Source organism: Centroberyx affinis, unplaced genomic scaffold (assembly GCF_046629955.1).
Source record: "Centroberyx affinis isolate AG114_WGS23_722 - 3 ecotype Tasmania unplaced genomic scaffold, CSIRO-AGI_Caff_v1 ptg000109l_1, whole genome shotgun sequence".
Lineage (NCBI taxonomy): Eukaryota > Metazoa > Chordata > Actinopteri > Beryciformes > Berycidae > Centroberyx > Centroberyx affinis.
In genome coordinates, this window is record NW_027278811.1 from 1032041 (window position 1) to 1055992 (window position 23952).

The 23952-nt window shown below is 40.8% G+C and overlaps 1 protein-coding gene across 2 annotated transcripts; it reads left to right on the forward strand.

Annotated features, from left to right (window-relative positions):
* The first annotated feature begins 1040 nt into the window (after window positions 1-1040).
* On the forward strand, window positions 1041-23615 carry smchd1 (structural maintenance of chromosomes flexible hinge domain containing 1). 2 transcript variants are annotated; one of them, XM_071525583.1, is made up of 47 exons: window positions 1041-1402; window positions 2334-2409; window positions 2737-2895; window positions 3147-3229; window positions 3427-3554; window positions 4111-4225; window positions 4447-4566; window positions 4682-4848; window positions 4962-5055; window positions 5187-5400; window positions 5535-5655; window positions 6071-6254; window positions 6426-6623; window positions 6718-6831; window positions 8178-8284; window positions 8618-8700; window positions 9228-9341; window positions 10258-10335; window positions 10454-10573; window positions 10667-10811; window positions 11220-11319; window positions 12642-12714; window positions 13237-13376; window positions 14271-14399; window positions 14514-14738; window positions 15313-15461; window positions 15566-15651; window positions 15758-15876; window positions 16583-16744; window positions 16856-16984; window positions 17112-17191; window positions 17280-17437; window positions 17547-17662; window positions 17768-17829; window positions 17925-18012; window positions 18248-18379; window positions 18565-18720; window positions 19024-19150; window positions 19508-19627; window positions 19713-19798; window positions 19907-20029; window positions 20143-20324; window positions 21816-21925; window positions 22568-22638; window positions 22720-22894; window positions 22988-23146; window positions 23254-23615. In XM_071525583.1, exons 1-47 carry the CDS (start codon window positions 1232-1234, stop codon window positions 23361-23363), a joined length of 5958 nt encoding a protein of 1985 aa, XP_071381684.1. In that variant the 5' UTR covers window positions 1041-1231; the 3' UTR covers window positions 23364-23615. The 2 variants fall into 2 exon arrangements, with proteins under 2 accessions (XP_071381684.1, XP_071381691.1); XM_071525590.1 differs by having other exon boundaries at window positions 3499-3554.
* The last annotated feature ends 337 nt before the right edge of the window (window positions 23616-23952 follow it).

Genomic DNA, 23952 nt, shown 5'->3' on the forward strand with positions numbered 1-23952 from the left:
CCAGGCGAGCTGTGTGGTAGACGTGTTAAACTCGCTCGAATTACCAGAAAACAAGACATGACTTCCGGTTTGGCAGTTTAGCCTTCAAAATAAAAGCGCAACATTTTACACGTAGAAATACTGTTTTAAACCAATTACTTTGTATTCAATCGTCAAATACAATAAGTGAACACCCAGATTAGTATTTGATATCATAATAATAATGAGAACTGCCATAATATGCCGCAAATCCAAGATTGTCTTATAGTCCTATAGCCTACTGTAAATAAATCTACCCCCAGAGCAGGTATGAGTAGTATTATAGCCTATTGGAAGTACATCTGCCCCCAGAGCAGGCATGAGTATTATAGCCTATTGTAAATACATCTGCCCCCAGAACAAGCATGAGTACATCTGCCCCACAACAACACGAGTCTTATAGCCTACTGAATAAATCTGTTATTAAATCTGTTATTATATTATGACTTTCTTTAACAGCTTGGACTTAAATGTTGTGTAGTGAAAGTATATGTCTACTACAGGAGTGTTTTGACATAGAGCTGTGCTGTTACAATGCAAGGCAAACTGTACAGTATCCACTTTATTCTACAAATGGCACAGTATTACAGTATGGCTGACTTTGAGGGTCTGTCATGATTTCCCTTAAACAGCGTGGACCTAGTGTTTAGCGAAAGTACAGGTCTGCAGTGTTTTGACAGTGAATTTGTGCTGTTACAATGAAAGGTGACCTGTGTAGTGTTTAATCTGTGTAGTTTATGTAGCCAAATCTCTGTTTAAATGTAGGGCGGGAACTTTCAACTAAGTGATTTCCATGATAACTCTTATCATGAAGAAATATTGTACAGATTGTATAGTTGCATTTTTTTGCTTAATTATTTGTTTTTTGTTTTTTGTTTTTTTGCAAAAAGACGGGTTTTTTTTGTCAAACTTTGAGTGTTGTGGATTTGTAGAAATTACGCTTTTATTCTGAAAAGATCGGAACAGAAGTCTTATTCTAATTTAAACTGGCACAACACAAACACGCATCTGGGTGTTGGCACACAAGCCGTGCACTGGCATTTTACAAGTGTCAGTCATCGCTCGCAAGTTTAATGTACGCCAGAATGTGTAAAATAATAATATTCGACGTCAAAATAGTTTACAACTTGTGTTAATGTCAGTAACGAAGGCGCGTGCCAGGTCTATGTAGCTAACGGTATATCCTCAGCAAAGCTCTGAAGTTGAGCTCGAGATGTCGCGGAAGTCCGAGGTCCAGCGTCTCTCTGCGTGTTTCCAAGATGAAGGAAAACAGCGTAAAAGAATAGTCGTTTTTGATTGTCGCCTCGAAAACAAAGAAGCTACGGAGAAACTGCTGGAAACAACTGGTTTGGACTATAAAAGCTTCCGTCAACTTGTATCCAAGGCAATGTCAGCTAACATTACTCTCTCCTCTCTGGTCCTAGCCCGTGAAATGAATGGTGATAAGTTTGATGGGCAGATATTTAAGGCAACGTAGATAGGCTATATTGCTTTTATAGAGTATGGGAATTGGCAACTGGAAACATGAGAGATGATTCATGTAATTGCTGGGAATGTGGCAGATCTACTTTATTTCAAAATGTTTATTGTGAAGTCCTGATGCGTGAGACTCCCTCCCATACCAAGGCAGAGAGAGAATGGCACATGTCAGGACTTGTCTTTGGGCAATTTAATGGGCAGCCCTACCAATTCAATTGACATAACTGTAGTTTGAATCACAGAATATCTTGGTGCCAGGAAACATTTCAATAAACATTTGATTCTGCGTCTCATTTTAATGCCTCAACAATCTAGACGATCCAGGCAAACCTGTCTCCATGGCTTGTTCACACTTGTCAGCAAAAAAGCATCATTAGTAGCCTGAGTTGTCTGTGCAGTGTATGGCCTTTATGAACTGACATCATTTAGTCCACCTGCCCATCTGACTCATCATGTCCACCACTTCCCCTTTTCTGTCTGCAAAGACCGCAGATGTTTTGCATGGTAGACCTGGAAGCCATCTGGTTAAAGGCACTGCCAGCTATATATTTATATCTGAGACATTCAAGACACTTGCTAGGCTTTAATGAAGAGTCTTCAAGGTTGAGTCATGAGTTGCTTGTGCTCCTGGTCATAAGGTGCACTTTATTGTGCACTTTTTTATATGCACTTTATTTCCCTGGGGGAAATAAAGTGTACCGTAGCAGAACGAAGTACAGGGAAGGTAATTGTTTTCATCAGTGTAGTGTTGCACAAGTTTATCACACAACTAGCTAATAGATATCTGTCACAAAAAGTAACACTTGTCACTAACTTTGGACATTTATTTTTTACAGGAATTTGTTATCTCTCCAAATGAAACTTTTGTCTTGACTACAACTGATAGAACACTATTGGATCATGACAGCTTTGGTGAGTGAAATTTCCACGACTCATCATAAATAAATATGCTCAACTCACATCCTTTATTAAACTTACTGGAGGAAAAATTAAGTCTTGGGTTGTACTGACTTTTACAGGTAGATGAGTAGGCTACGTAACTTTAGATTAATGGCAGGGAAATTAGTTACAATTACCATCTCTACCTTGAATTCTGCTAATTGATTGTCAGATCCTGTCATGGCTCTGGTTTATGGTGTCCCTTTATCACATGCATGTGTGTGGTTAGTGTGATACATACATGTGATACACTCAAGGCAAACAGATAAATAACTTGTTGTTTTCCGCACTTCATTGCAGATGACCTTCAAGATGGCAACACCCTCCACTTGTTGCAGAAAGAGGACCAAGCCCTGCCGGTGCCAACAGAGGAGCACATCGTGTTTCTCCCTCATTATGATACTCTGGTCCGGAGTGGCATGTATGAGTACTACGCCAGTGAGGGACAGAACTCTTTACGTGAGTGCTTAAACGATCCAAACCAAGTCAATACCCAGTCAGAAAGTGTACTGTCAAGATAGTAAACTTGTGATATATTGAATTTCGAATTTTGAACATCACTACTCACTACCAGCTACTGTGGAAAAACGTACTTCAAAACTTCAAAAACTACAGCCAGCTTTAGCTCGGGCAGCTAGACGGACACAGCAGGGTGCTCATTTACATACTGTGATATAACTGGCTAATTATGTGGTTTTCATTTTCTCCAGCCTACGCACTTGCTGAATTGATTGACAATGCGCTTTCAGCCACAGCACACAACACAGGAGTGAGGACAATAGAGATTCGACTGGTTAGTCATGGAATTTTATCTAATTTTTATCAAATCACTTTTTACATATAATTGATGTTCTTCACAGGTTTTAAAGTATACTTCTACTGCACTAATTACATTGAGAGTTTTAATGGTCAACTGCATGATTTTGTTGTCTATCTGAATCTGTAATGGTGACTTACTGACAGCCGCCTGTCTCTCCTGTTGTTGTCCAGCTGTTTGATGAGACCCTCTGGAAACCTGCGGTGATTGTCTTGGATAATGGGTGCGGGATGACCTCTAAGCAGCTCAATAACTGGGCAGTGTACAGGCTCTCTAAATTTGCCAGGGAAAAGGATACAAGGTTTGTTTCCCATGATTTAATAGAACTCCCACATTACTTGCCTTAAAGTTATTCGGCACCCTCAGCTCTTGATTGGGCATATTTTATGCAATGTTATCATGATACCTTATACATTTTTGTTGAAAATGGCAAAAATTGAATTAGCAAGTTGGTTGTAGGGCTGCAACTAACGATTATTTTCATTGTTGATTAATCTGTCGATTATTTTCTTGATTAATCGATTAGTTGTTTGGTCTATAAAATGACAGAAAATGGTGAAAAATGTGGATCAGTCTTTCCCAAAGCCCAAGATGACATCCTCAAATGTCTTGTTTTGTCCACAACCCAAAGATATTCAGTTTACTGTCATAGAGGAGTAAAGAAACCAGAAAATATTCACATTTAAGAAGCTGGAATCAGAGAATTTGGACTTATTTTTCTTAAAAAATTACTCAAACAGATTAATTGATTATCAAAATAGTTGGCGATTAATTTAATAGTTGACAACTAATCGATTAATCGTTGCAGCTCTAGTTGGTTGGTATGTAATGAAGTTCTTTTGTTGCCCTCACTACAGCATTAATGAGGGGTATGTCCGGCCCGATCCTGTCCCTCGGAGTCTCAACAGTGATATTTCCTACTTTGGAGTTGGAGGAAAACAAGCTGTTTTCTACATTGGAGAGTCAGCCAGGGTAAATGCTAGATGTCTGATGTTGGTTGGATGGAGTTTCATAAGTAATGTGCACATTAATCTTATTTTTATTGTGGTTTTTCTCTTCTTTGCCATGAATGACTGCCTTTAGAACTAATCGTGTCTAATGCATCTAATCAAAGGTTACAGTACATGCTAGCATGCATACACTGTACATGCTAGCATGCGTAAAAACAGACAGACTGTTTTCTGTTTTTGTAGATGATCACCAAACCAGTGGGCTCCCCAGATGTTCATGAGCTGATTCTCTCAAAAGACGAGTTTGAGAGAAAAGAGAGGGACAAAGAGTACATGTACAGCGGCATTATCAGAAACAGGAAGGTAAGAGCTTCTTGACAGGTAACTTTTTTCGCAGTTCGTTAAGATTTGGAGTTCTCTGTGTTAACATCTCTGCTGTCTGTCCTCTGTGTGACGTTTCATCCTCCTCCTGCTGCAGCCCGGGGACTTTTCTCACGTGAAGGAAGAGGATGAGAAGTTCCTCCATGAAGTCATTGCTGAGGAGTCTGGGAAGGAAAGCTTCACAGCCGTGGTCATTACAGGATTACAGCCTGAACACGTCACCTTTCTAAAACAGGACTTCCTTGTGTGGACCAGAGAACTAGCGTGAGTTCATTCACCTCACACTCACAAGTCTGACTCATCCCAAGTTGTCCATTTTGATTCATATACTTCATAACAAAAAATTTTGTTCATTTATTTGATTCTCCATATTTCAGCCACTTATATCACTACTATGTTCATGGAGTCAGTGGGAACGACATGAGACCCTGCTATAAAAACTCAGATCACCTCCCCAACATTGATATTCAGGTACCACTGCTGGTTTAGTTTCATTGTTGATCACAGTGACTTCTACTTCTTCACATCTTGCATATGGTTTTATGCGGCGTGTCTCAAGGTATGCTGCCACTTGACTGCTGGTTATAATCTCTTTGAATCAGATCTCTTTGCGGGAGAAGCCTCCCAGATCCCCTCGTGTGATGAATCTCAGGCAGGTTGACAATGACATGCAGAGTCTGTACATAAATGCGACTGCGGACACGTTTGAGTTCAAGGCCTATGTCGAGCCAGACGGCACAGTGGAAGGAGTCCTGAGGTACCACCCCTTCCTGTACGACAGGGAAACCTATCCCGAAGAGCCTGATGCGGCACTGGGTAATGCAGCTTTGAAATATTGATGACACTGTATGTGCATGATGTCAAACATCTTTGGCTTACCACTATCAGATTCTAGTATGGTACATTAATGGATCGAATTATGGATCTTCTTTTGGCTCTTCTTTTATCAGCCCCTGTTGATGAAGATGATGATGATAACGACTCCGGGGTCGTGCATCAGGCGAGGGGGAAGAGGCCCATATTTGAATGTTTCTGGAATGGACGGCTGATACCTTACACTACAGTATCCGAGTAAAGACTTTTACCATATTGTATAATACATTTTTTTCCACTGTTTTTTTTTACTGCTTTTAAAGGATAGAACGTAACTTAAAGAGTACCTAAAACCCAAAATCGGCCATCCACTGTTGGCTGGTCTTTGGTGCCAGGTGATGTCACCTTCTATAGTGTACAACACGTGGTGACATCACCTGGCACCAGTCCAGCCAATAGCAGATGACCAGTTCAGTACCCTACTTTTCACCATTAGATGTCAGGCTTCACCAGAGATTGGGTTTGGGGTTTTGTGACTCTTAAGTCCTTAAGAGTCAAACTTCTAACACTCAGATCATGTTTTTTTCCCCCAAATGGACTCTTCATTTATTAAACAGTCTGTACAATTCATTGGTTTTCTGGGATTGAAATTCCTGCTGTCCATGTGTTGCAGGTTTGACTGGTGCGCTCGGCCCAAGAAAGCAGCACTGCTGCCTGCCGAGTGTTACAGCCGGTTCTCAGGTGTGCTTTTCACTGACGACAGATTCCAGGTCAGCACCAACAAGCTCACCTTCATGGACCTGGAGCTGCAGCTGAGGAAAAAGGACACTATCTTCACACGCATCGTTAATGGACAGGTGGTCAAATAACAAATACATATTACAATCCCTGACTCAGGTTTTCCTTAACAGCAACCATAGATGCAAATAATCTGTTTTAATTAATCTTAGATTGACGTATGTTAGAGGTTTCATTGCTGATTGTCTCTTTGTTTTGCTGTTGATACTGATTATTGCCAATATCCACAGGAACAAAGAGTCAAAATTCAGAAGGAGTTTACCCAGTGGCTGAAGAGTTGCCATGAGAAGTGGGACAAGCAAGTGCAGTTCCTGGGCTTCAAGGACATCATAACACGAACAGATGTGCCCACTAAGAAGATGCAGCACCCCTGGGCGACCTTCTCCTCCATTGAATGGGATGGCAAGAAATATAAAACGGGCCAATATGTGAGCATCTGCTTTTCATTTAATGAGCGTGTACTCTGGTCAGTAGATGCATTTGTGGGGATTTTCTTAATACTCTTTGTACTTCCCCCTATAGGTGAAGTCTCAGAAAACCCAGCCCATCTTCTTTGGCTCTGTGGTGCAGTTCTTGCTGTATGGAGATCATGATGGAGATGTCTACGCCACAGGGGGACATGTCCAAGTGGCTATGGTGAGTGATAAAAGCTGCACTTGGCAACTTCACACCATGGCAGCCCTGAGTGGAGGCAGGAGTAACTGTTTGAATTTTTGAAAGTGTAGTAGAAAACCATGCTTATAGCTGATATATATAATAAACATATATTCTGATATGCATAAGATCAAGTCAAAGGCCTGTAAGACAGAAGATCTCAAGGGCCATGTACTAGCAGGATGAACAGCCCTGAGTAGGCCCAAAAAAACTAACAAGGCCAGTAGTCTGTCACCTTTATGGATGCCAGACGACTGGAATGCACAAGGAAGCCTTGGTGAAGCATCAGGAGGCTGTCCACCATTATGGTATGATTCTCACATGATTCTCGGCCCCCACCCAGAAGTGAGGGGGGTGGACATGACACACTAAACAAAGAGATCATATGGAAGAAACCCCCAGGAAAGGAGTGGTTAACTTAGAGGGGTGTCATGCTGAAGATGTGTATAAAAGCTGTTGTGATTTGACATGAAGCCAGTTCTTCTGCAGAATAACTCAGGTCTTTGTTGCCAATAAAGATCTTCATATTATACCATTCTGCCTTGAGAAAAGATTCTTTTGTCACCGGGGAAAACCACGACAAAAGTTTGAAGGACTTCATTACCCAGAAAATCATGTAGCATGACATCAGTACAGCCTCCACAGACCTAAGTTTCTTCTTCTTAGTGGCTGGTAGGGGTGGAGATGATGGGGAAAAAAACCCATCACCAACCACCAGCCATCATTGGCAAGTCTAGCTTTCTCTAGAGGAAGCGCTTGTTTGTTTTTCACACTCAGGTTTCGATTTATCACTTCCTTTGCCATTTCCTGCCAGTGACCGTACCCAACACATGAAAATAATTTAATCAAATAGGACAAATATTTGGGGTCTCAATTAGTAGGGAAGAGATGCTCTTGTCTCTTGCTGCCCGAATTTGTAATTTAGGCTGATAAGATAATGATAATAATACATTTTATTTGTATAGCGCTTTTGTAAATACTCAAAGACGCTTTATATAGTAAAGGAGATACAAAACACATAACAGACAATATCAATGAATAAGACAGATAATAGAACATTTCAGATAGGGAGAAAGACAAGAAAGTTAAGATTAAAAGACCAGGGGGCCGAAAGAAAGTTGGAGATTAAAAGCAGTTTTAAAAAAAGGGGGGGGGGGGGGTATGAGGGATATGAGGGAGCCAGATGGGTGGTTTTTTATATATAAATCTTGCCTAGTGCAGCTTAAACATTGTTTTCAGACTATAAGAACATTGTCTCACCTTTGTCTCTCTGTCTTTCAAAGTGGACATGTATTTTGCATTAGACTGACAAGCGTTCTGTTTCATAGGAACCAAAAGTGCTTTACGACGAGCTCAAGACCATACCCATATCCAAGATCGACAGGACCAGCACCGCCGCTGCCATCAAGAAAAGCATCAACAATGAACTAGCCAAGTGAGTGAGCTGTTTAAAGGGGAAGCTCTGTCCCCATGCACTAATGTATGTAATGTAGCACCTAATCTGGTGTATAATTCATTCATATCACCCAAACAAGACCTTCATACACACCTCTACATACCACATTCATGAATACTATCTGAATTTATTAGTATCAGTCATTAGATGTGGTTCAGTAGTTATGAATAAACTGGAATTAATGTAAAGTCTCACTGTTTTATTTCCCTTTGTCATATCTCCGTGTCTTGAGAGGCATTGAACTAGAGAAGGGTGAAGTTTAAGTCTGATAACTCTTTGTCAGGTGAAGTAAAGTCTATTTTGTTGTTGCAGGCTCCCAGAGAAGCTGAAAGTGAACTGGCCAGAGGACAACACCTGGTCACAAAACGCTGTGCAGCCAGCAGGGACTCCACTAGGTACACTGATGTTACACACCGCCTGACATTCCAGTTCATCATCAGTGTTTATCATAGTGTGATATTGGGCTGGGCGATAATTCAATATTATCGTTTATCGTCTTTCAATGAAATCATACTGTGATGATATGGTGATTTTGGGATAACATGACACAGTTCTGCTGTTTAAATTGATAGTAACAAGCACATTTTATTTAAAAACTCTGACAAAACGAGGTATGGAACATTTTAAGGAATATTATTTGAAAATTTCAGTTTTGTTTGATATCAGACCACCTAACATTACCATTTGGTTCAATGGGATGAACATTTATTTGATTATTTAACATTTTGCATACATGAGCATACATACATTCTTATACATACTGGACATATTGTGATATATATCTATTAAAAAAATACTTACGATTATCGTGACATTGATTTCAGCCATATCGCGCAGCCCTAGCATGATATGTCGAAATTTGCACTTTTTGATGATGCCCTAATGTCATCCAGTTTGTGTTTTCCCCTTCATATAATTTCAGGGCCACTCCATGTAGAAATTCTGAACAAGAAAGGAGAGTCATTGTCCAGGATGCCATCAGTGAGCCAAGGAACAGTGAAAAAACTTCTGATTGAGCTCAAAGTAGTCTGGCATGGTAAGATCCTCTGTGTTACAGTAGAGACGCGCTCATCTAAACCCCCTAAGGTTGCTGAATGTTGAATGTTTTTCAGATAAAGTAATTCGCTGTAATTAGCCAACTAATCGGCAGTGAAAATGCTTTCAAGTGCATGTATCATCGTATATCCCTTCATTATGCCTGTTCGGACTGGGTTTTCATGTTTTCTGAAGGCTCCTGTAAAGGATGACAATATGGTTAGTGGTCTGATAGACAGTAGGAAGAATAATTATCTAGAATAGGGCTAAATGGACATGTGTGCATGTCTGACTGTAAAAAGGAAACCCACAAGTAGGATATTGAGGAGGCGGAGGTTTAAGAGGTTATGAGGTTAAGAGGTTATGATAGAAAGATTGAAAGATAGGGCCTAATAGATGATTGACTATATTTTGTCCGCCAGCTAGGGAAGTTGAGAATATAGATGGGGGGCCATAGACACATGGATGAAACAGGAACAATAAAAGTAGAGGGAAAGATCACTGGTGGGTTAAAATGTCAAATAAGAATTAGGGAAGCATAGGGAAGTAGTCCAGGCAAAATGTACATGAAAAAAAAAGCATGAAAAAAGCACAAAAAGACATTGAAATTGCAGTTTTAAGAGAACTGAGAACATTAACATTTTACTATCAGTGACACAGAAATCCAAGACATACAGTCCCTTTGACAGCGCAAGGACTTTTATTATTACATTGGGAACAGATTATTCAAAATGAACCCCATTGCTCTGTCAGAAAACTTTCTTAATACTTGAGAGCGATCTTATTTATCGGTGTTCATTCTTCAGTCTTGCATTGGCCTGGACATCCTTTCTTATTCTTTGTCAGTTCTTCTGTATATGTAATGCAATGTGTTTGATTGGAAGCTTCTTTACATTCTGTCTTCCCTTCCTATGCAGGTCCTAAGGACGATCAAGAGATAATCTCTCACATCGCCCAACATTCAGCAAAGTGGGCGTTCTGGTTCAAACCCATTGGTACATTTCTCCTTATTTGTCATCTGTTTTCATTTCGATTAATTGTTTGAATGTCCCATTTTTCTGTTGATTTCCAACACATCATACATTATTATCCAAAACGTGTCATCTTCGGCAGAGAATCTGAACAAGCTGGGGAAGTATACAGTCTATCTGAACGCTGTGCTTAATGAAAGCAATGCCAGCGTCTTTGGTGGAAAACAGCTTCCAAGTTACAAACTCCAATTCACCATCACAGGTAACAAAAGCACAGCATGGAGTCTCTCAGTCTCTTATTTATTATCCATGCTGAACGCCCTAATCAGACATTTCTACCCCCATTTTTTCTCAGAGGGTAGTGCCGAGAGCTTTGTAGTGGGTGCAGTGAGCTCCCCTCTTCACGTTGGGGTGCCATTCGACATCCCATTGGAACTCCTGGATGGGTATGGACACCCAGCCCAGCCCCCGCCTGATCTCAAACCTGTACTCGAATGCAGGTGGGTTGCACTCGTGTGGTTGCTTTTGGTTGAGCTGAAAAGGTGTTTCTGTGAAGCAGTGTATTTGTGAATTTTATTTGCCAACAGTGTTTACAAATCTGCTGTTGGGTGAAACATTTAACTCCAATTTCAGTGTGTTTTCTTGAATTGAAAGTTCAAGCTCATTGAGATGAGCACCAATGAGAAAATTTAAATTTCTTGAAATGCTTTTTGGAGATTTGGTTTTGTCCAACACAACAAAATTATGTATTTTGAGTTGTAGTGTTAAGGCAGCAGAGTATCAAAGAACATCTATCTTTCAGCAGCTACCATGTCAAAAAGTTTTACCATAAATCTTATTATGGTATTAATTTGCCAGATGTGAACTGTGGCCCCCAGCAAATTTTCATGTTGTTTATTTTGTTTCAGTGGCCTGGATGTGAGTTACGAGGGAATGGATGCCAGTGGGACCACTTTCACTATCAGAAGGGTCAAAGCAAGCGGCAAAGTGCAGAATTACCACTGTAAGGTTAGAGAAAAATATGCTCTCCATCTCAGAAGACATAGGTTTACCTGTGTATTCCTTGTGTTGCGAAAGGTTGGTGGAAAATAACTAAATCAGAGGTATAGTAGATTAAGGTTCCATTATGTTTTCAGGGGCCTTGAAGTCCTTGAAGATGATTTTACTAATGATCTTTTTACCCTAAAAAAATTTTAACTGTAGCAACTATTTACTTCCATCCAGTGTTCCTAGACACCTTAAGTCAAGTGAATCAAGTTTAAGAAGAGTTTGCTGAGCAGTGGATTTGCTGACGTATTTTTGAGTTTGTTTTCTTCCTTGAGTGACAGAAGAAAAACAGCAACACTGGCAGAATATGAGGGCGTTTGAAGAGGACATGTAATTTTGAGAGGAGGAAGAAAATTACATCTGCTTAACCCTAACCCTAAAACTAGTGATTTAGTCAGACTGGAGCATATTAACTTTATGTTATGTTATGTTACTTTATATTACTTTATGTTAGCCTATAGGTAATACTGGGAAAAACTGCCTGGCCTCAGGATCACTGTTTGCTTCTGCAAAGTGGGGAGTGTGCACACAACAGTTAAACAGATATTTTAGATATCTAATATCTGATATTTTATTTAAAACAAATGATTAGCAGTGCACATATTTGGCCACTCATTATGACTTTTTTAGGTGCAGAGAATAGAATATTGAGTAGAATTAAAATACACTTAGAAGACAAAGTATTTTTTTTAACTTGGCAGACAAAGTTATATCTTTGCCACAGCTGTTCATAGTTCCTACTTTGCATGTTTATTTTTGTTGTGAAACTGATCTGAAACTTCCTTCCCACTGGCAATACAAAGGTTTTACAAAGTCATAAATTTACCAAGACCTGGAGATCCTTTTCCTGACCTCAAATGAGGACAATTAAAGGGAAAATCATAACATACAAACCTAAGAGATCAAAGCTGAGTCATGATGTCCCTGCAGACTCCAAACCATATGTTTGTTAATTCAACAGGGATTTTCAACTGGTTTTGCATAGGGAATTAGATTACACTAAATTCCAGTGAATTCAAATGAATATCACTTTTAAGTGTCCAAATACAGAAATCCTGAAAAAAGAGCCTAAAATTACATCCCTGAATATGTTAGGTAATAATACAGCCCCCTTCTTCTTTGTCTGTGAGCCTCTCAGAACATGTTGTGGCCCACCTTTTGGCGCTGGACCAGTAGAGAAACACTCAGCATGCAATATGAAAAATATCTCTTTCAAACCCAAGTGACAAATCCTGGTCATCCCATGTTATATTTTCCATCCTTTGTTATATTTTCTTTTGCAGACACATGACCTGAAAGTTGTCTTGCCAGGCCTCAGACTAGACTCACAGACTGTCAAGATCAGTCTTCTCCCTGGTAAGACTGCATTCATTCATTCATTTGGAACAATAAATCATCTATCAAATGTTCATAACACCATAACAGAAGTCTTTGTGAGTGAGTGGTTAGAATATGGAAATGAGAATTTACAGACAACCATTACAGATTCCTCAAGTTTTACTTGTTTAACAGTTAATGGTCCATTGGCTTTGGGTTATTGGTGCCATTTTAGTTAAAATAAACACTGACTATTCCCCACTGATAGTAACCTGTGGGGTCTGTATTGAAAATAAACATCCTTTTGTGTGGGTAGGAGGACAAAGTAAGGGCCGAGAAGTGCCAGCCCTGGTGATTAAGTACCAGATGTCATCCATCTGTGGTTGAAGTGATGATGTGATGAAAAAGTAACATAAAAAAGGATTACAGGCCCACATCACCATCCTTGAACCCTGTTTTTTTAGCAGCTCTTCTATATGTGTAAATAAGTGTCCTGAAAGCACAATACAACAGACAGTGTATAAAACAACAGTTTCTGAGCTCTGTGTTAATGTTTTTCAGGTAATCCACGTTCACTCCATGTGACACCAGAAGACGACCCAATCACAGTAGAGAATGGAAACTCTGTCAGCTTCAAGGTTGAAGTTCATGATGAAGCTGGAAACATCACAGCTCACCCCAAACTGATTGTTCGCTGCCAGGTATGGACAGGTAGCTGCTTAGAAATCATGCAGGGTTTTCTCATGTCTCTGTGTGAAAAATCATAGTCACACATCATTACTCATTTCCAACAGGAGGAAAGGGAACATTTTTGATTAACTAGCATCATGATTTTGCAAGACCATAATTTAATACCCTGCTATGTTGTCATACTTGGGCTGGCTACTCGAGGGATATCTGTGTACATCTATGTCCAACTTTCACAGCGAATTAACGAATGAAAAAACGTGGACTCAGACCAAGCAGACATGCTTCACTCAGGGAAATGTGGTGTCCCTGTTTTATAGCAGTATTTCAGCCATCTGGTTGAGCAACAGGGTGTGCTTGTCACAAGAGTTTTAGTGGTCTTGCATAGCCACAGTTTACCCTGTATGTTTACCAGCGTAAGGAAAATTCACCAGTGGGAGCCATTAAAAATCTGAATGATAGGCATCTTCCCATGGAAGAATAGGAAAACAAGAGGGCCTTTCACTGCAGGAGAGAAACCTCACATATGGTCATAGTTGTTTGGCTTATTGGGATTTAACTCTCTAACAGCTTAAACCAGATAATTTATTAATTTTAGACACTTGGTTCTGCCTTGTTTTTGCTAACATTTGTTTTTGTTTAATCAAGTAAAAATTGTTAGGAACTGATGCAATTTTTATGTAGAAGCCCCCAGACTTGTATCAACTTTTGCAGTTTAAGCCACTTTATGCTCCATCCCTCTCTTTCCTCTATGTGAAAGATCTTGTCTCGTTTTTCTGAGGCTGCTCTTCCGACTCCTCCTCTTTCTCTAGATAAAGGAAGTCATTGTTCCTCATTTGAATGAATATGATTAAATCATTTATTCTGTCAGTTGATTTACATTCATGTTTTCCTCTGTGGATTTCCAGGTACAGGAGCTTCCACCGGTGGCCACTGACTGCAGCAGCACAGGAGCTGGACTCCTAGTGACAAAGCCGATGAACGTGAAAAACATGAATGGAGACCAACATACACTCAAAGTTAAATTTGACATGCCTGTAAGTTATATAATGAGCAATTATTATTTTCAAAGTTTCTGCTTAAAGTGTGGTTAAAACTTTGGTCATGACCCCTCCATCCCTTTCACCTCCTCTTGGTTGTTTTCCTACCAGAGTCAGAAGAACATCGCAGCGGTCCTGAGGGAGCTGAAGGTGTTGCCCAGCAAGCGAGTATCCCGGATAGAGGTTTACACTCAGGACGATGAGAACCTGGTGCTGAAGGACAAGGACAAGATAGAGTGGGAGGCCGGAGACTTGCTGGAGAACCTGTCCTATAAGCTGTATGATGAGGGAGGCAGGCAGGTACCTCTCACTGCCGAAATAGCCTCCATGATCAAGGTATATCTGTCTGTTGTGTTTACATTCACTGTTGCACATAAGTTTGTTTTGTATTGTAAATACCAGGGCAAATTTTCATCTGTACCAAAATGAATTCCACTGACCTGACTGTGTGGCAATAAAAGGAACTTCAACATTGGGCTTGGCAATAATTCAATTTTATCATTTAGCGTCTTTCAGTAGAATAATATTGTGAATAAATAATGGTATTGAGTTATCGTGATACACAATTCTGTTGTTTAAATGAATGATAATAAGCAAATACTAATTAAAATCTCTCACAAAATGAGATCTGAAACAAACATTTGAAAATTAGTGTCATCATATTTTATATTGCCATGCATTTCTGTGCGATGAACATCAATTTGACAATTTTACATTTTTGCATTTGTTAGCAGATATTGTTGAATACTGATATTGAAATAATTTGTATATATCATGATATTAATTTTGTCCATATCACCCCGGCCTTACAGTCACTAAACCAGGTGTCACTCTATACTCGCAAATTGGACACGACTGGCTCACCGTCATGTTTGTTTCTGACCTTCCACTGTTTGTTCTGGCTGTGCAGGTTAACTGGACAGCAGATGTAAGTCTGGAGGATCTGGCCCAGGGGAAGCTGCCCGATGTTCAGGTGCCGACGCTGGTGCAGGATGAGCACTTCTACCAGGTGTCCTACCAAGACCAACATGTGTCTGTAAACACCTCCTTTACTATAGTGTAAGCCCCATACCCAACACACAATTGTCATTCAATATTTGTAAGCCTAATATCCAAACTGCATCTGTTTTTTCAGTTAATATCTCTGCTTGTTTTGTATTTAGGCCTCGTCCAGATGAACCAAAACAGCTGAAAGTTACACTGAGTCAAAGCACAGTGAGGATGGGGCAAACCCTACCTGGAAAGATCAGTGAGTATGAACCTGATTACCAGAAAATCACAGAATTATCTCATCTTCTTTTGTCTTTAAGGATATAGTTGCACACCAGCTGAGAAACTGCTTGTTCCTCTTATAGACTTAGAGCTTATGGACCAGTATGGAAATGTAACCAAGACGCTAACCTCCGCCTGTGTGGACCACACCACTGTGGAAGCCGAGGGTCTGGACAAATCAACCGTAGCTTTTACATGGGAGGTGTGAACAAAGATACATGAACCTCTATTGGAACTTAACTCAAAATTCAGAGTTGTTCATTAAAGGAATAGTTCTTCCCAAAATGAAAATTCAGTCATTATCTACTTACTCCCATGTCACTCTGTTGAAGTTTGTAGGATCACCAAACGCACAGTGAGTTAGAACCTGTAGTTCCATCTCTTTTCCCAAATTATTGAAGTTAACATGGACATCTTTTTACAGCTCCAAAAAAAGCATAAAATGTCCATCCAATTTCTCCACACAGCTCATGCAGCATAATCCAAGTGTTTTGTGGCCAGTCGACTGCACTATGGGTCCAAAAGTCCTATCTTTATCTCATTATCTCCTATATTTTCCTCAATGACAATGCTTTCTTCTAGGACATGCCAACAGTTATGCACACACCCTGTAGTAGCAATTACAGTATGTTTAGATAAACTTTATAGATATTTTATGCTATTTTTTGGAGCTGTAAAAAGATGGCCCCAATAACTTGTAATAGTTTGGGAGAAGGCTGAGATGGAATTACAGGACCTTACTTGCGCTGTTGCGGTGCGGTTTGGTGGTCCTACGAACCTCAATGGAGTTTCGACTGACATGGTGGTGAGTAGGTAATGACTGAATTTTCATATTGGGATCAACTATTCCTTTAAGTCTCGAGCCATAGGTAATGCAAATGTCCTCACTCTCTGTGTGTTGAAACCAGGAGAGCAGCCATTCGGTCGTGGTGACAGGAGTGCGGTTCCAGCCCGGGACCCCTGGCTCCAAAGAGCTGTCCTTCACCTGCAGAGGCTTTGTGGAACATGTCAGGATCAAAGTGACGGCTGGAGTCCCTGCACAGCTTATACTGGTCAATGGGCCAGGGCAGGTAAGAAAGAGTCTTTCTGCTCTTAGCTCCTAGCTGCGAGCTATGGTGTTTTTCCATTTTCAACAGCCTAGAGTAGACTAACTGGTAATCCACATGCTTTTTATGTACAAGCCTTTGCAGGTGTTGAATGAGCATGGCATCCCCACACCTTTCTTCATCCAGCTTTGTGACGAGTGGGGGAACCCCTCCCCAGACCAGAGGGTTGTGGTGGCACTGAGGTCCTCATCCTCAGCACTGAAGGTTAGCTTGACAAGGAATTCAGATAGATTTACACTTATTTTAAAAAGCCAATCATGGTCAGGAACTCGAAGTTGTACTGTATGGTCCAATCAGAAGTAATTATAATGAGGTCTTCTTGTTATTCCAGGTGAAGTCAACTGTTATTTCACAACCAGTAGACAAAGAGGGGAAAGCTGCTTTCACTGTTGAAAATGTGAGCGGACCAAAGTGAGTGTCGCCTTTTAATCGTAGCTCCTAGTGAAGTAATGTCCCTACACCATCAGTGGGCAGTGTTGACACCATGTTGCTCATCTAGGGGGGAGTATCAGCTGGAGTTCAAAGGGTCCTTCAACAAGAGACTCATCCCAGGTCCGTCAGTGAAACTCACCGTCATCCCCGATCCCAACAAACCTGTCAGCCTGGCAGTGGAGTACGACACCAACGCCAAGTTTCCTACAGGAGGAACCTTCCCAGGTTTGCATTTGTATCTCTGCCTGGCTTCTCTGTTTGTGGGCCTCTAGCATTACCTGCTTTGTTTCATTGTATGCAACCATACTAAAGATGGCTGCGTCTGTTTGTTCAGTGTTCTCAGTGACTGTGGTGTCAGACGAGGGAAGCCCGATCAGGAGTTTTAACCCTGCTGCTGTGTCCATGTTGCTGTGGAAGGCAGAGGTGTCAGGAACCAAGCCTCCAGAAGGGGTGAGTGACTGCCAGAGGGGCTGATATAGTTTTTGTCTAAGAACTAATAGTTGCACTCCTATGTTGCTGACTCATTGCTGGTTATTACCTACTTCTCTTGTCAAGGCCACTCAACTGAAGTGCAGTAAACCCATGGAGAATGAAAAGGATGACTGTTTTCACTTCAGGTAAAATGGTGTTAGATCCTATCTATTACTGTTAATACAGGATATTTAGGAAAATGTAAGGTACCCTAATGTTGTTGTTGTTTGTTACATTTCAGAGATAAAGTCATCCCAGACCATGTTGGAAAGCACACCATCCAGTTTGCTCTGATTGTAGACCAAACAAAAGTCCTATGGAGTAAGCAGGTTGGTTGAACCTACATCAGCGGCATCAGACATCACCGCGCCTTGACTTGTTATTTCCAGACACACGACACTTCAAATAAATAACAAGCATATGTATATGATCTCCAGTTTGTTTTCCTTCATGTCTGGTTTAGAGGAAAACTGCTGTTCATTTTGAATTGTTGCAGGGCTACGGGTCATAATTTTGGCTCACCGAGAGAAATTACTAACCCCAGCATTGTTTCCTCTCTCCTAGTATATAATAAACGTGGTGCCCAATGATCCTGTCAAACTGGCCCCCGACTGTAAGCCACCAACCCCAGTTGTTTCCAACAGTGACGTCATTGCCAACCGTACCTTGGTGGAGAATATGACTCTGAGGATAATGGTGAGCTTACATCCTCAGGGACCAGGAGCTTGTCAAATCTTTCATCGCTAATGTTTACGTATTGCAATGCCACTCAAAAAATGGAGCAGGAACAACCTTACCTTTCCCCTTAAGTATTTACATTTTAAAGTTGTTATAGGGCTATATATGAGCTGATCTCATTGAGTTGCCTTGATTGATTCCAGGATAGATATTGTAACCCGGCGGGGGCAGAGCTGGAGGGGAAGGTAGTGGTTTCTATAAAGAGCTCCAGTGGGGGCAGCGGCAAAGGTCTCCCTCTGTTTGAAGGCAAGACCAACACTCTTCAGTTCGACCTGTTGGAGGGAAAGATCCACATCACTGTGAGTAACCGCTCCTCATAGAAAGAGTGTTGTTGGGTATAAATGTAAAACAAACTCTGTGTTTTGGCTTTTAAGGATCCCATAATAACGTTCTAATAATTAATAATTTATTCATATAGCACTAAAAACAATTTACAAAGTGCTTCACACAGCAGCATAAAATCAAACAAGACGATACAGTGGTAATAAAACAACAGTAAATAAAAGCAATGAGAACTGTAAGAACAGCAAAAGAAGAAAACAAAATAAAATAAAATCAATAAAATCAAGCAAAAGCACATCACCCATATATATTCTCTGCAGAGGCTGGCTATCATTGAGAACAGCCCCGGTCAGGATGGCAGTGAGTATATTCTGCACTTCAAACCTGAAGTCCCGAGGACTCCCGCGCCCCTGGCTCCTTTCGAGCTGCTCTTCCGTTTTTACAATGGTACAGTACCACACTTTTGGAATAACTCTGTACATTATAAAGTCAAACACACAGCCCAACAGCTGGGCTAAAGTGAATACATGAATATAAACATGGCAGCTTTAACACTCACTCACATTTTACTTATGTCATGAGATGTTTTCATCATGGACAGACTTTTGTCACATAAAACAACAATTGGGGAGGGGAGTCACATTTGGTACAATTGTATTTGACTGAGATCGAGTCAAAAATGAAGCTCAGTGAAAATGTGAGCAAGCCTGCATTCGTTCTTGTTGTCTTGGATAGTTTTCCAAGTACCACTGTTTAAAGTTTGGGAATGAACTTGGTTATATTGGTTTTTTTCCTCTTGTTTAGATGCAGAGAACCAACAGAAGATGTCTGAACTGTCCAAGAAGAAAGACGAGCTCTCTGCTGCTGTTGCTGTTTACAGGGAGATCTTTAGCACATATGCCGAACTCCTCAACTTGTTGACCAGTAGGATTTTTGCTTTTTGCATTTAAATAAGCTGATATGCTCCAGGAGACATGTTCTCTAATTGCAAGTCATTCTTTTATCCCAGCTCAACACCAGGATGCAAGTAATAAAGAGGCTGCCCTTAAAACTGAGCTCAAGAGAAGAAACGTGAATGTGGCACAACTTGCGTCTGTAAGCTGTTGATTATAATATCCACATTTTACCTGTACATGTATACAAATTTACCTCATATATATATGTATTGCGAGATGACATTTGCATATTTATATTTCATTGTAGATACCAAATACTGACAAAGTCCTAAAAGAGAAGGCTACTGAAGCTGAGAGGATTGTGAATACACCCAGAAGAGTCTGCTCCATCCTTGATCCCTTCAGGGGGGTGCAGGATGTGTTAGGAAAGGTAAAGTAATGAGAAAGAAACACTCTTCCCTTGGTTTACCTCCTTTAACCAGTTATGTTGTGTCTAGAGAGGAATTTGCTTGTATGTTTTACCTTTTTGCCTTTTAAATGCAGGTTGGCCACCTGGCCCTGGTGGAGGATGATGCTGCGGCTTTGGTTGTCTCCTGGCATATCATGGGTGACATGGACTGTGTCATCACCAAGACAACAGCTGCGGCACGGAGGATCTATGACGATACCCATGGCAGGCAGCAGGTCATGCCCCTCGACAGTGTGTACTGCAATCCAAGCAACAGGTACAGAACACCTCCAGGCCGGTGTAGCCATGAAGTGGTTTTCATGAAGCTCAAGCTGTTGTGGGAACACTGAAGCTAAATTTGGAAGCTGCAGTTTGAAGCTGTATCTGTGTGTGTGTGTGTGTGTGTGTGTGTGTGTGTGTGTGTGTGTGTGTGTGTGTGTGTGTGTGTGTGTGTGTGTGTGTGTGTGAGATGCATAACGCCTTGTTCACATCTTCACACATCGTCGGGATGACAGAGACCGAACAGAGGAAGGATGTACAGTATTAGTTTTTTTCCAAATTTTGCAGTTGCAAAAGAACGTCAACATAGCCGGAAGTAGGAAGAAGATACATTGGATATCAAAAGTCTACACACCGTTTTCAACTTTATGGTTTTTATTGCCTTGAGACCTGACATGACAATGAAACATTGGGGGGGGAGCAATAAGCAATTTTATGAATCACTCTGGGTTCTGGTAACTTCTGATGGGCATTTGTCTTTATTTTTTACATTTTAATAATCAAGAGATTAATCAGTAATGAAAATAATCATTAGTTTCAGCCCTAACAGTCCTCCTGCAGTTATTTTAAGGTTGATGTTGGCCTCTCTGTAGCTTCACTGATAAGCCTCTTTGCCGTCCGTTTGGAGGAACAGCTGGATCTAGCGAGGCCCTGGTATTTCCTGCACTCCTTGATTATGGTCTTCACTGTGTTCCAGGGTATATTTAAGATCTTTGATTTTTTTTTTGTTTATATCCCTCTCCTAATCCCAACCTCTTCAAGCAATAATATTTTCAGGATCTTGTGGTGGCTCCTTGTTGCCCAGGCTTGTCTCTGCTAACAGCCACTGTGCAACAAAGAAACCTTTGGTGAAATCCTGCTTTTAATTGATCTAATTAGAGTCACTTAAGTTGATTTCAGGTGAAGGCTTATTAGTTTTGTGCATGCTTTGAAATGTGGTTAGTTAAATTGGGAACACAATTACAATCCCAAATTATAATAGGTGTGCACACTTTTACTACCAAGGTGTTTTAAATTTTCCATAATCTTAGAAATAAGTAGCCTGTTTTTTTTTTTACCTTTTTTACATTGATTTTGTCGGTTGCTCTGTCCAAATGAAAGTGAAAATGTCTGATTTAATGGGCTTTCATTTCAAGGCAATAAAAACTAGAAGATTTGAAAGCGCAAGTAGGCTTTTGACATCCGCTGTAAATTTTAGTACTGGTTTTATGACATAACAGCTTGTAAACAAAGTCCCTCTCTTTCATGTTGGTTTACAGTGAAAATGTCAGTGATAATCATCATCATATGGATAGTTATTTCAATTTTTTAAATAAAGATGGGAGCAATTGCATCGTTCCAGGTGCTGCTGGGGCAGTTGATCGCGTTAATTATCACTTAACACAAAAACAACAAAACTGTGGCGTAACATCAATCTGCTGCTTCTGGAGCAAAGTTGCAGAATGTCACTGTACAATCCATTCTCTGATGAGGCTTGATTCGCTTGCAGACCCTTGCCGCACATAAGAAATGGCCGGAGTCTCTTTCATCCCACTGGGAACCCGGTGTATGTCAGAGATCTGCTGATTTACCCCCAGAACAGGGAGAGCTGTGACACGGGTGAGTTGCCCTGCATGGAGAGATTTCCCCTTCTCAGTGTAATTATGCCTCGCTGTTTCACTGCAGATGAGTAGTACCAGGCCGGGCTTTCTGTGCCGCTCCAGAGGCTTCCCAGGTCTCCTTGTGTTTGCTGTTGTTAGGGTCTTCCCCCCCTGCCCCCTCCTCTCCCATCCTGGATTTTGGGTAAATGGTTCCAGACTGAAACCTGGGTTCCTACCTCATGAAAGGGGGGGGGGGGGGGGGGGGGGCTTTGCTACTGCAGCGGAAATTGGACCTCTTCCAGCAGTGGACTTTAAAAATGACTTTTGATGTAATACTCATGTTTGTGTAGTTTAGAATTAACTTTTTTTGTATTCCTTTTCTTTGTCCTCAGACTTAATGTATGAAAGTAGGTTCTGTCTATTTTTAGATTTGCACTTATGGTTTCCTGTAACGTATTTACATTCTTTGTCTTCCTTTGTTATGCTTGTTGACACCGAAACATAAATATATCTGTTTTAAATTAACAAAATGCATCAACAGTGATTTCAAATAAGATATTCAATCTCTTATGTCCTGTACAAGTATAGTATGAGGAGTTGTGGATTTAATGACTTGTTAGAATGGGTCTTTGATAGTTTTCTCTTTGTGCCTCCCTCGCAGTGTTTAGAAACATACTGGGAGAGACTATTCTGATTGATGACCTGGACTCTGCAAACAACTACAGGAGGGCGGTGAGTGAGCTGTGCCATGTGTAGAACCAGAGATTAGCCGGGCTGCTGTCTTCCTTCCTCTAAATGTCCTGTTGCTTACAGGTGGTGCAGAGCAAAGTGCCGTGTCCCACCATCCTGACCAGGCAGGGCGAGAGGATAAGTGCCAGGGGCAAGTTTGGTGGAGCGCAGAACAAAGCCCCTCCCATTGAGAGATTGAACGGCCACGTGTTTGGGGCCCCCCTCCCTCTGCAATACCACACCCTCAAGGAAGAAATAGGTTACATCTCTGATATTCATATTTCAAGTTTGTGACATTTGTTGTGATCCCTTTAAGTCAAATTGTTCTTTAATTTCTCCTTTTGTTTACTAGAGCTGCTCCATCAGTACCGGTCGGCTCTGCAGAAGAAGGAGCTTGCGAAAAATGAGCGCGACACGCACATAAAAAACCTGAAGGCGCCTGATATGGTGCGAAAAGAACAAGAAATGGAGTTAAAGATGAAGCAGTTGGAGGAGATTGAGACGAAGCTCGGTGCGTTTGTAGATTTGTGAGCTTGAAGAAAAAGACTAAATGACAACCTATTTGCTTGTGTACTTGTTGTTGTGTTGATGTGTAATTGGTCTGTATTCTCCTTGCAGCAAGCACTCCTGCTAGAAGTGCAGTGAAACGAGGCGTTGAGGGAGCTGGAGAGACATCCAGCATCATTACAAAGAGACCGAGGCGGGGAGCCAAAAAAGACTTGGATTAGTCCTACCTCAGTATTTCTTAGTGTTCCCACTCTGTTGTTTTATTTTTTCATGTGAAATATGTAAACGGTTACTTAATGTATACCTAAGATCTTTTATTTGTACAGTTTTAGGCTATATTTTTTTTATATTTTAGCGGGCACTGATTTTGATTGTTTTTCCTACTTTCTCTGACGTGAGATAATGGCAGACGAAATGTCGAGAGAAATGTTTACACGCTGTTCTGTACATCAAAGAAAATACATTTTACTGTGTTCCAACTTTGCTTGAGTCTTAATTTCTATTCACTGGTGATTTTATTTAATTGGTAACCCCAAAAAGTGAGAAAAAAAAAAAAAAAAAAAGTAAAAATCTTCTTAAGTTTATGGATCTGGGCGGACAACGACAGACGCGCACCTTTTTACGCATGGGATTATTGGGTGTCTTTTCGAAATAAAGACTCAAATTTAGTCTTCCAGAAATGACATAGGTGTATGATATTGTGTGGTTGGATGCGAGAGGAGAGCGTGACCTGGGCTTTGGTGTGTGTGTGAGATCCGAGGAAACGGAAAAAGGCATCTGTCAGTGTTGGAGGGGGGCCCGAAACGTCAC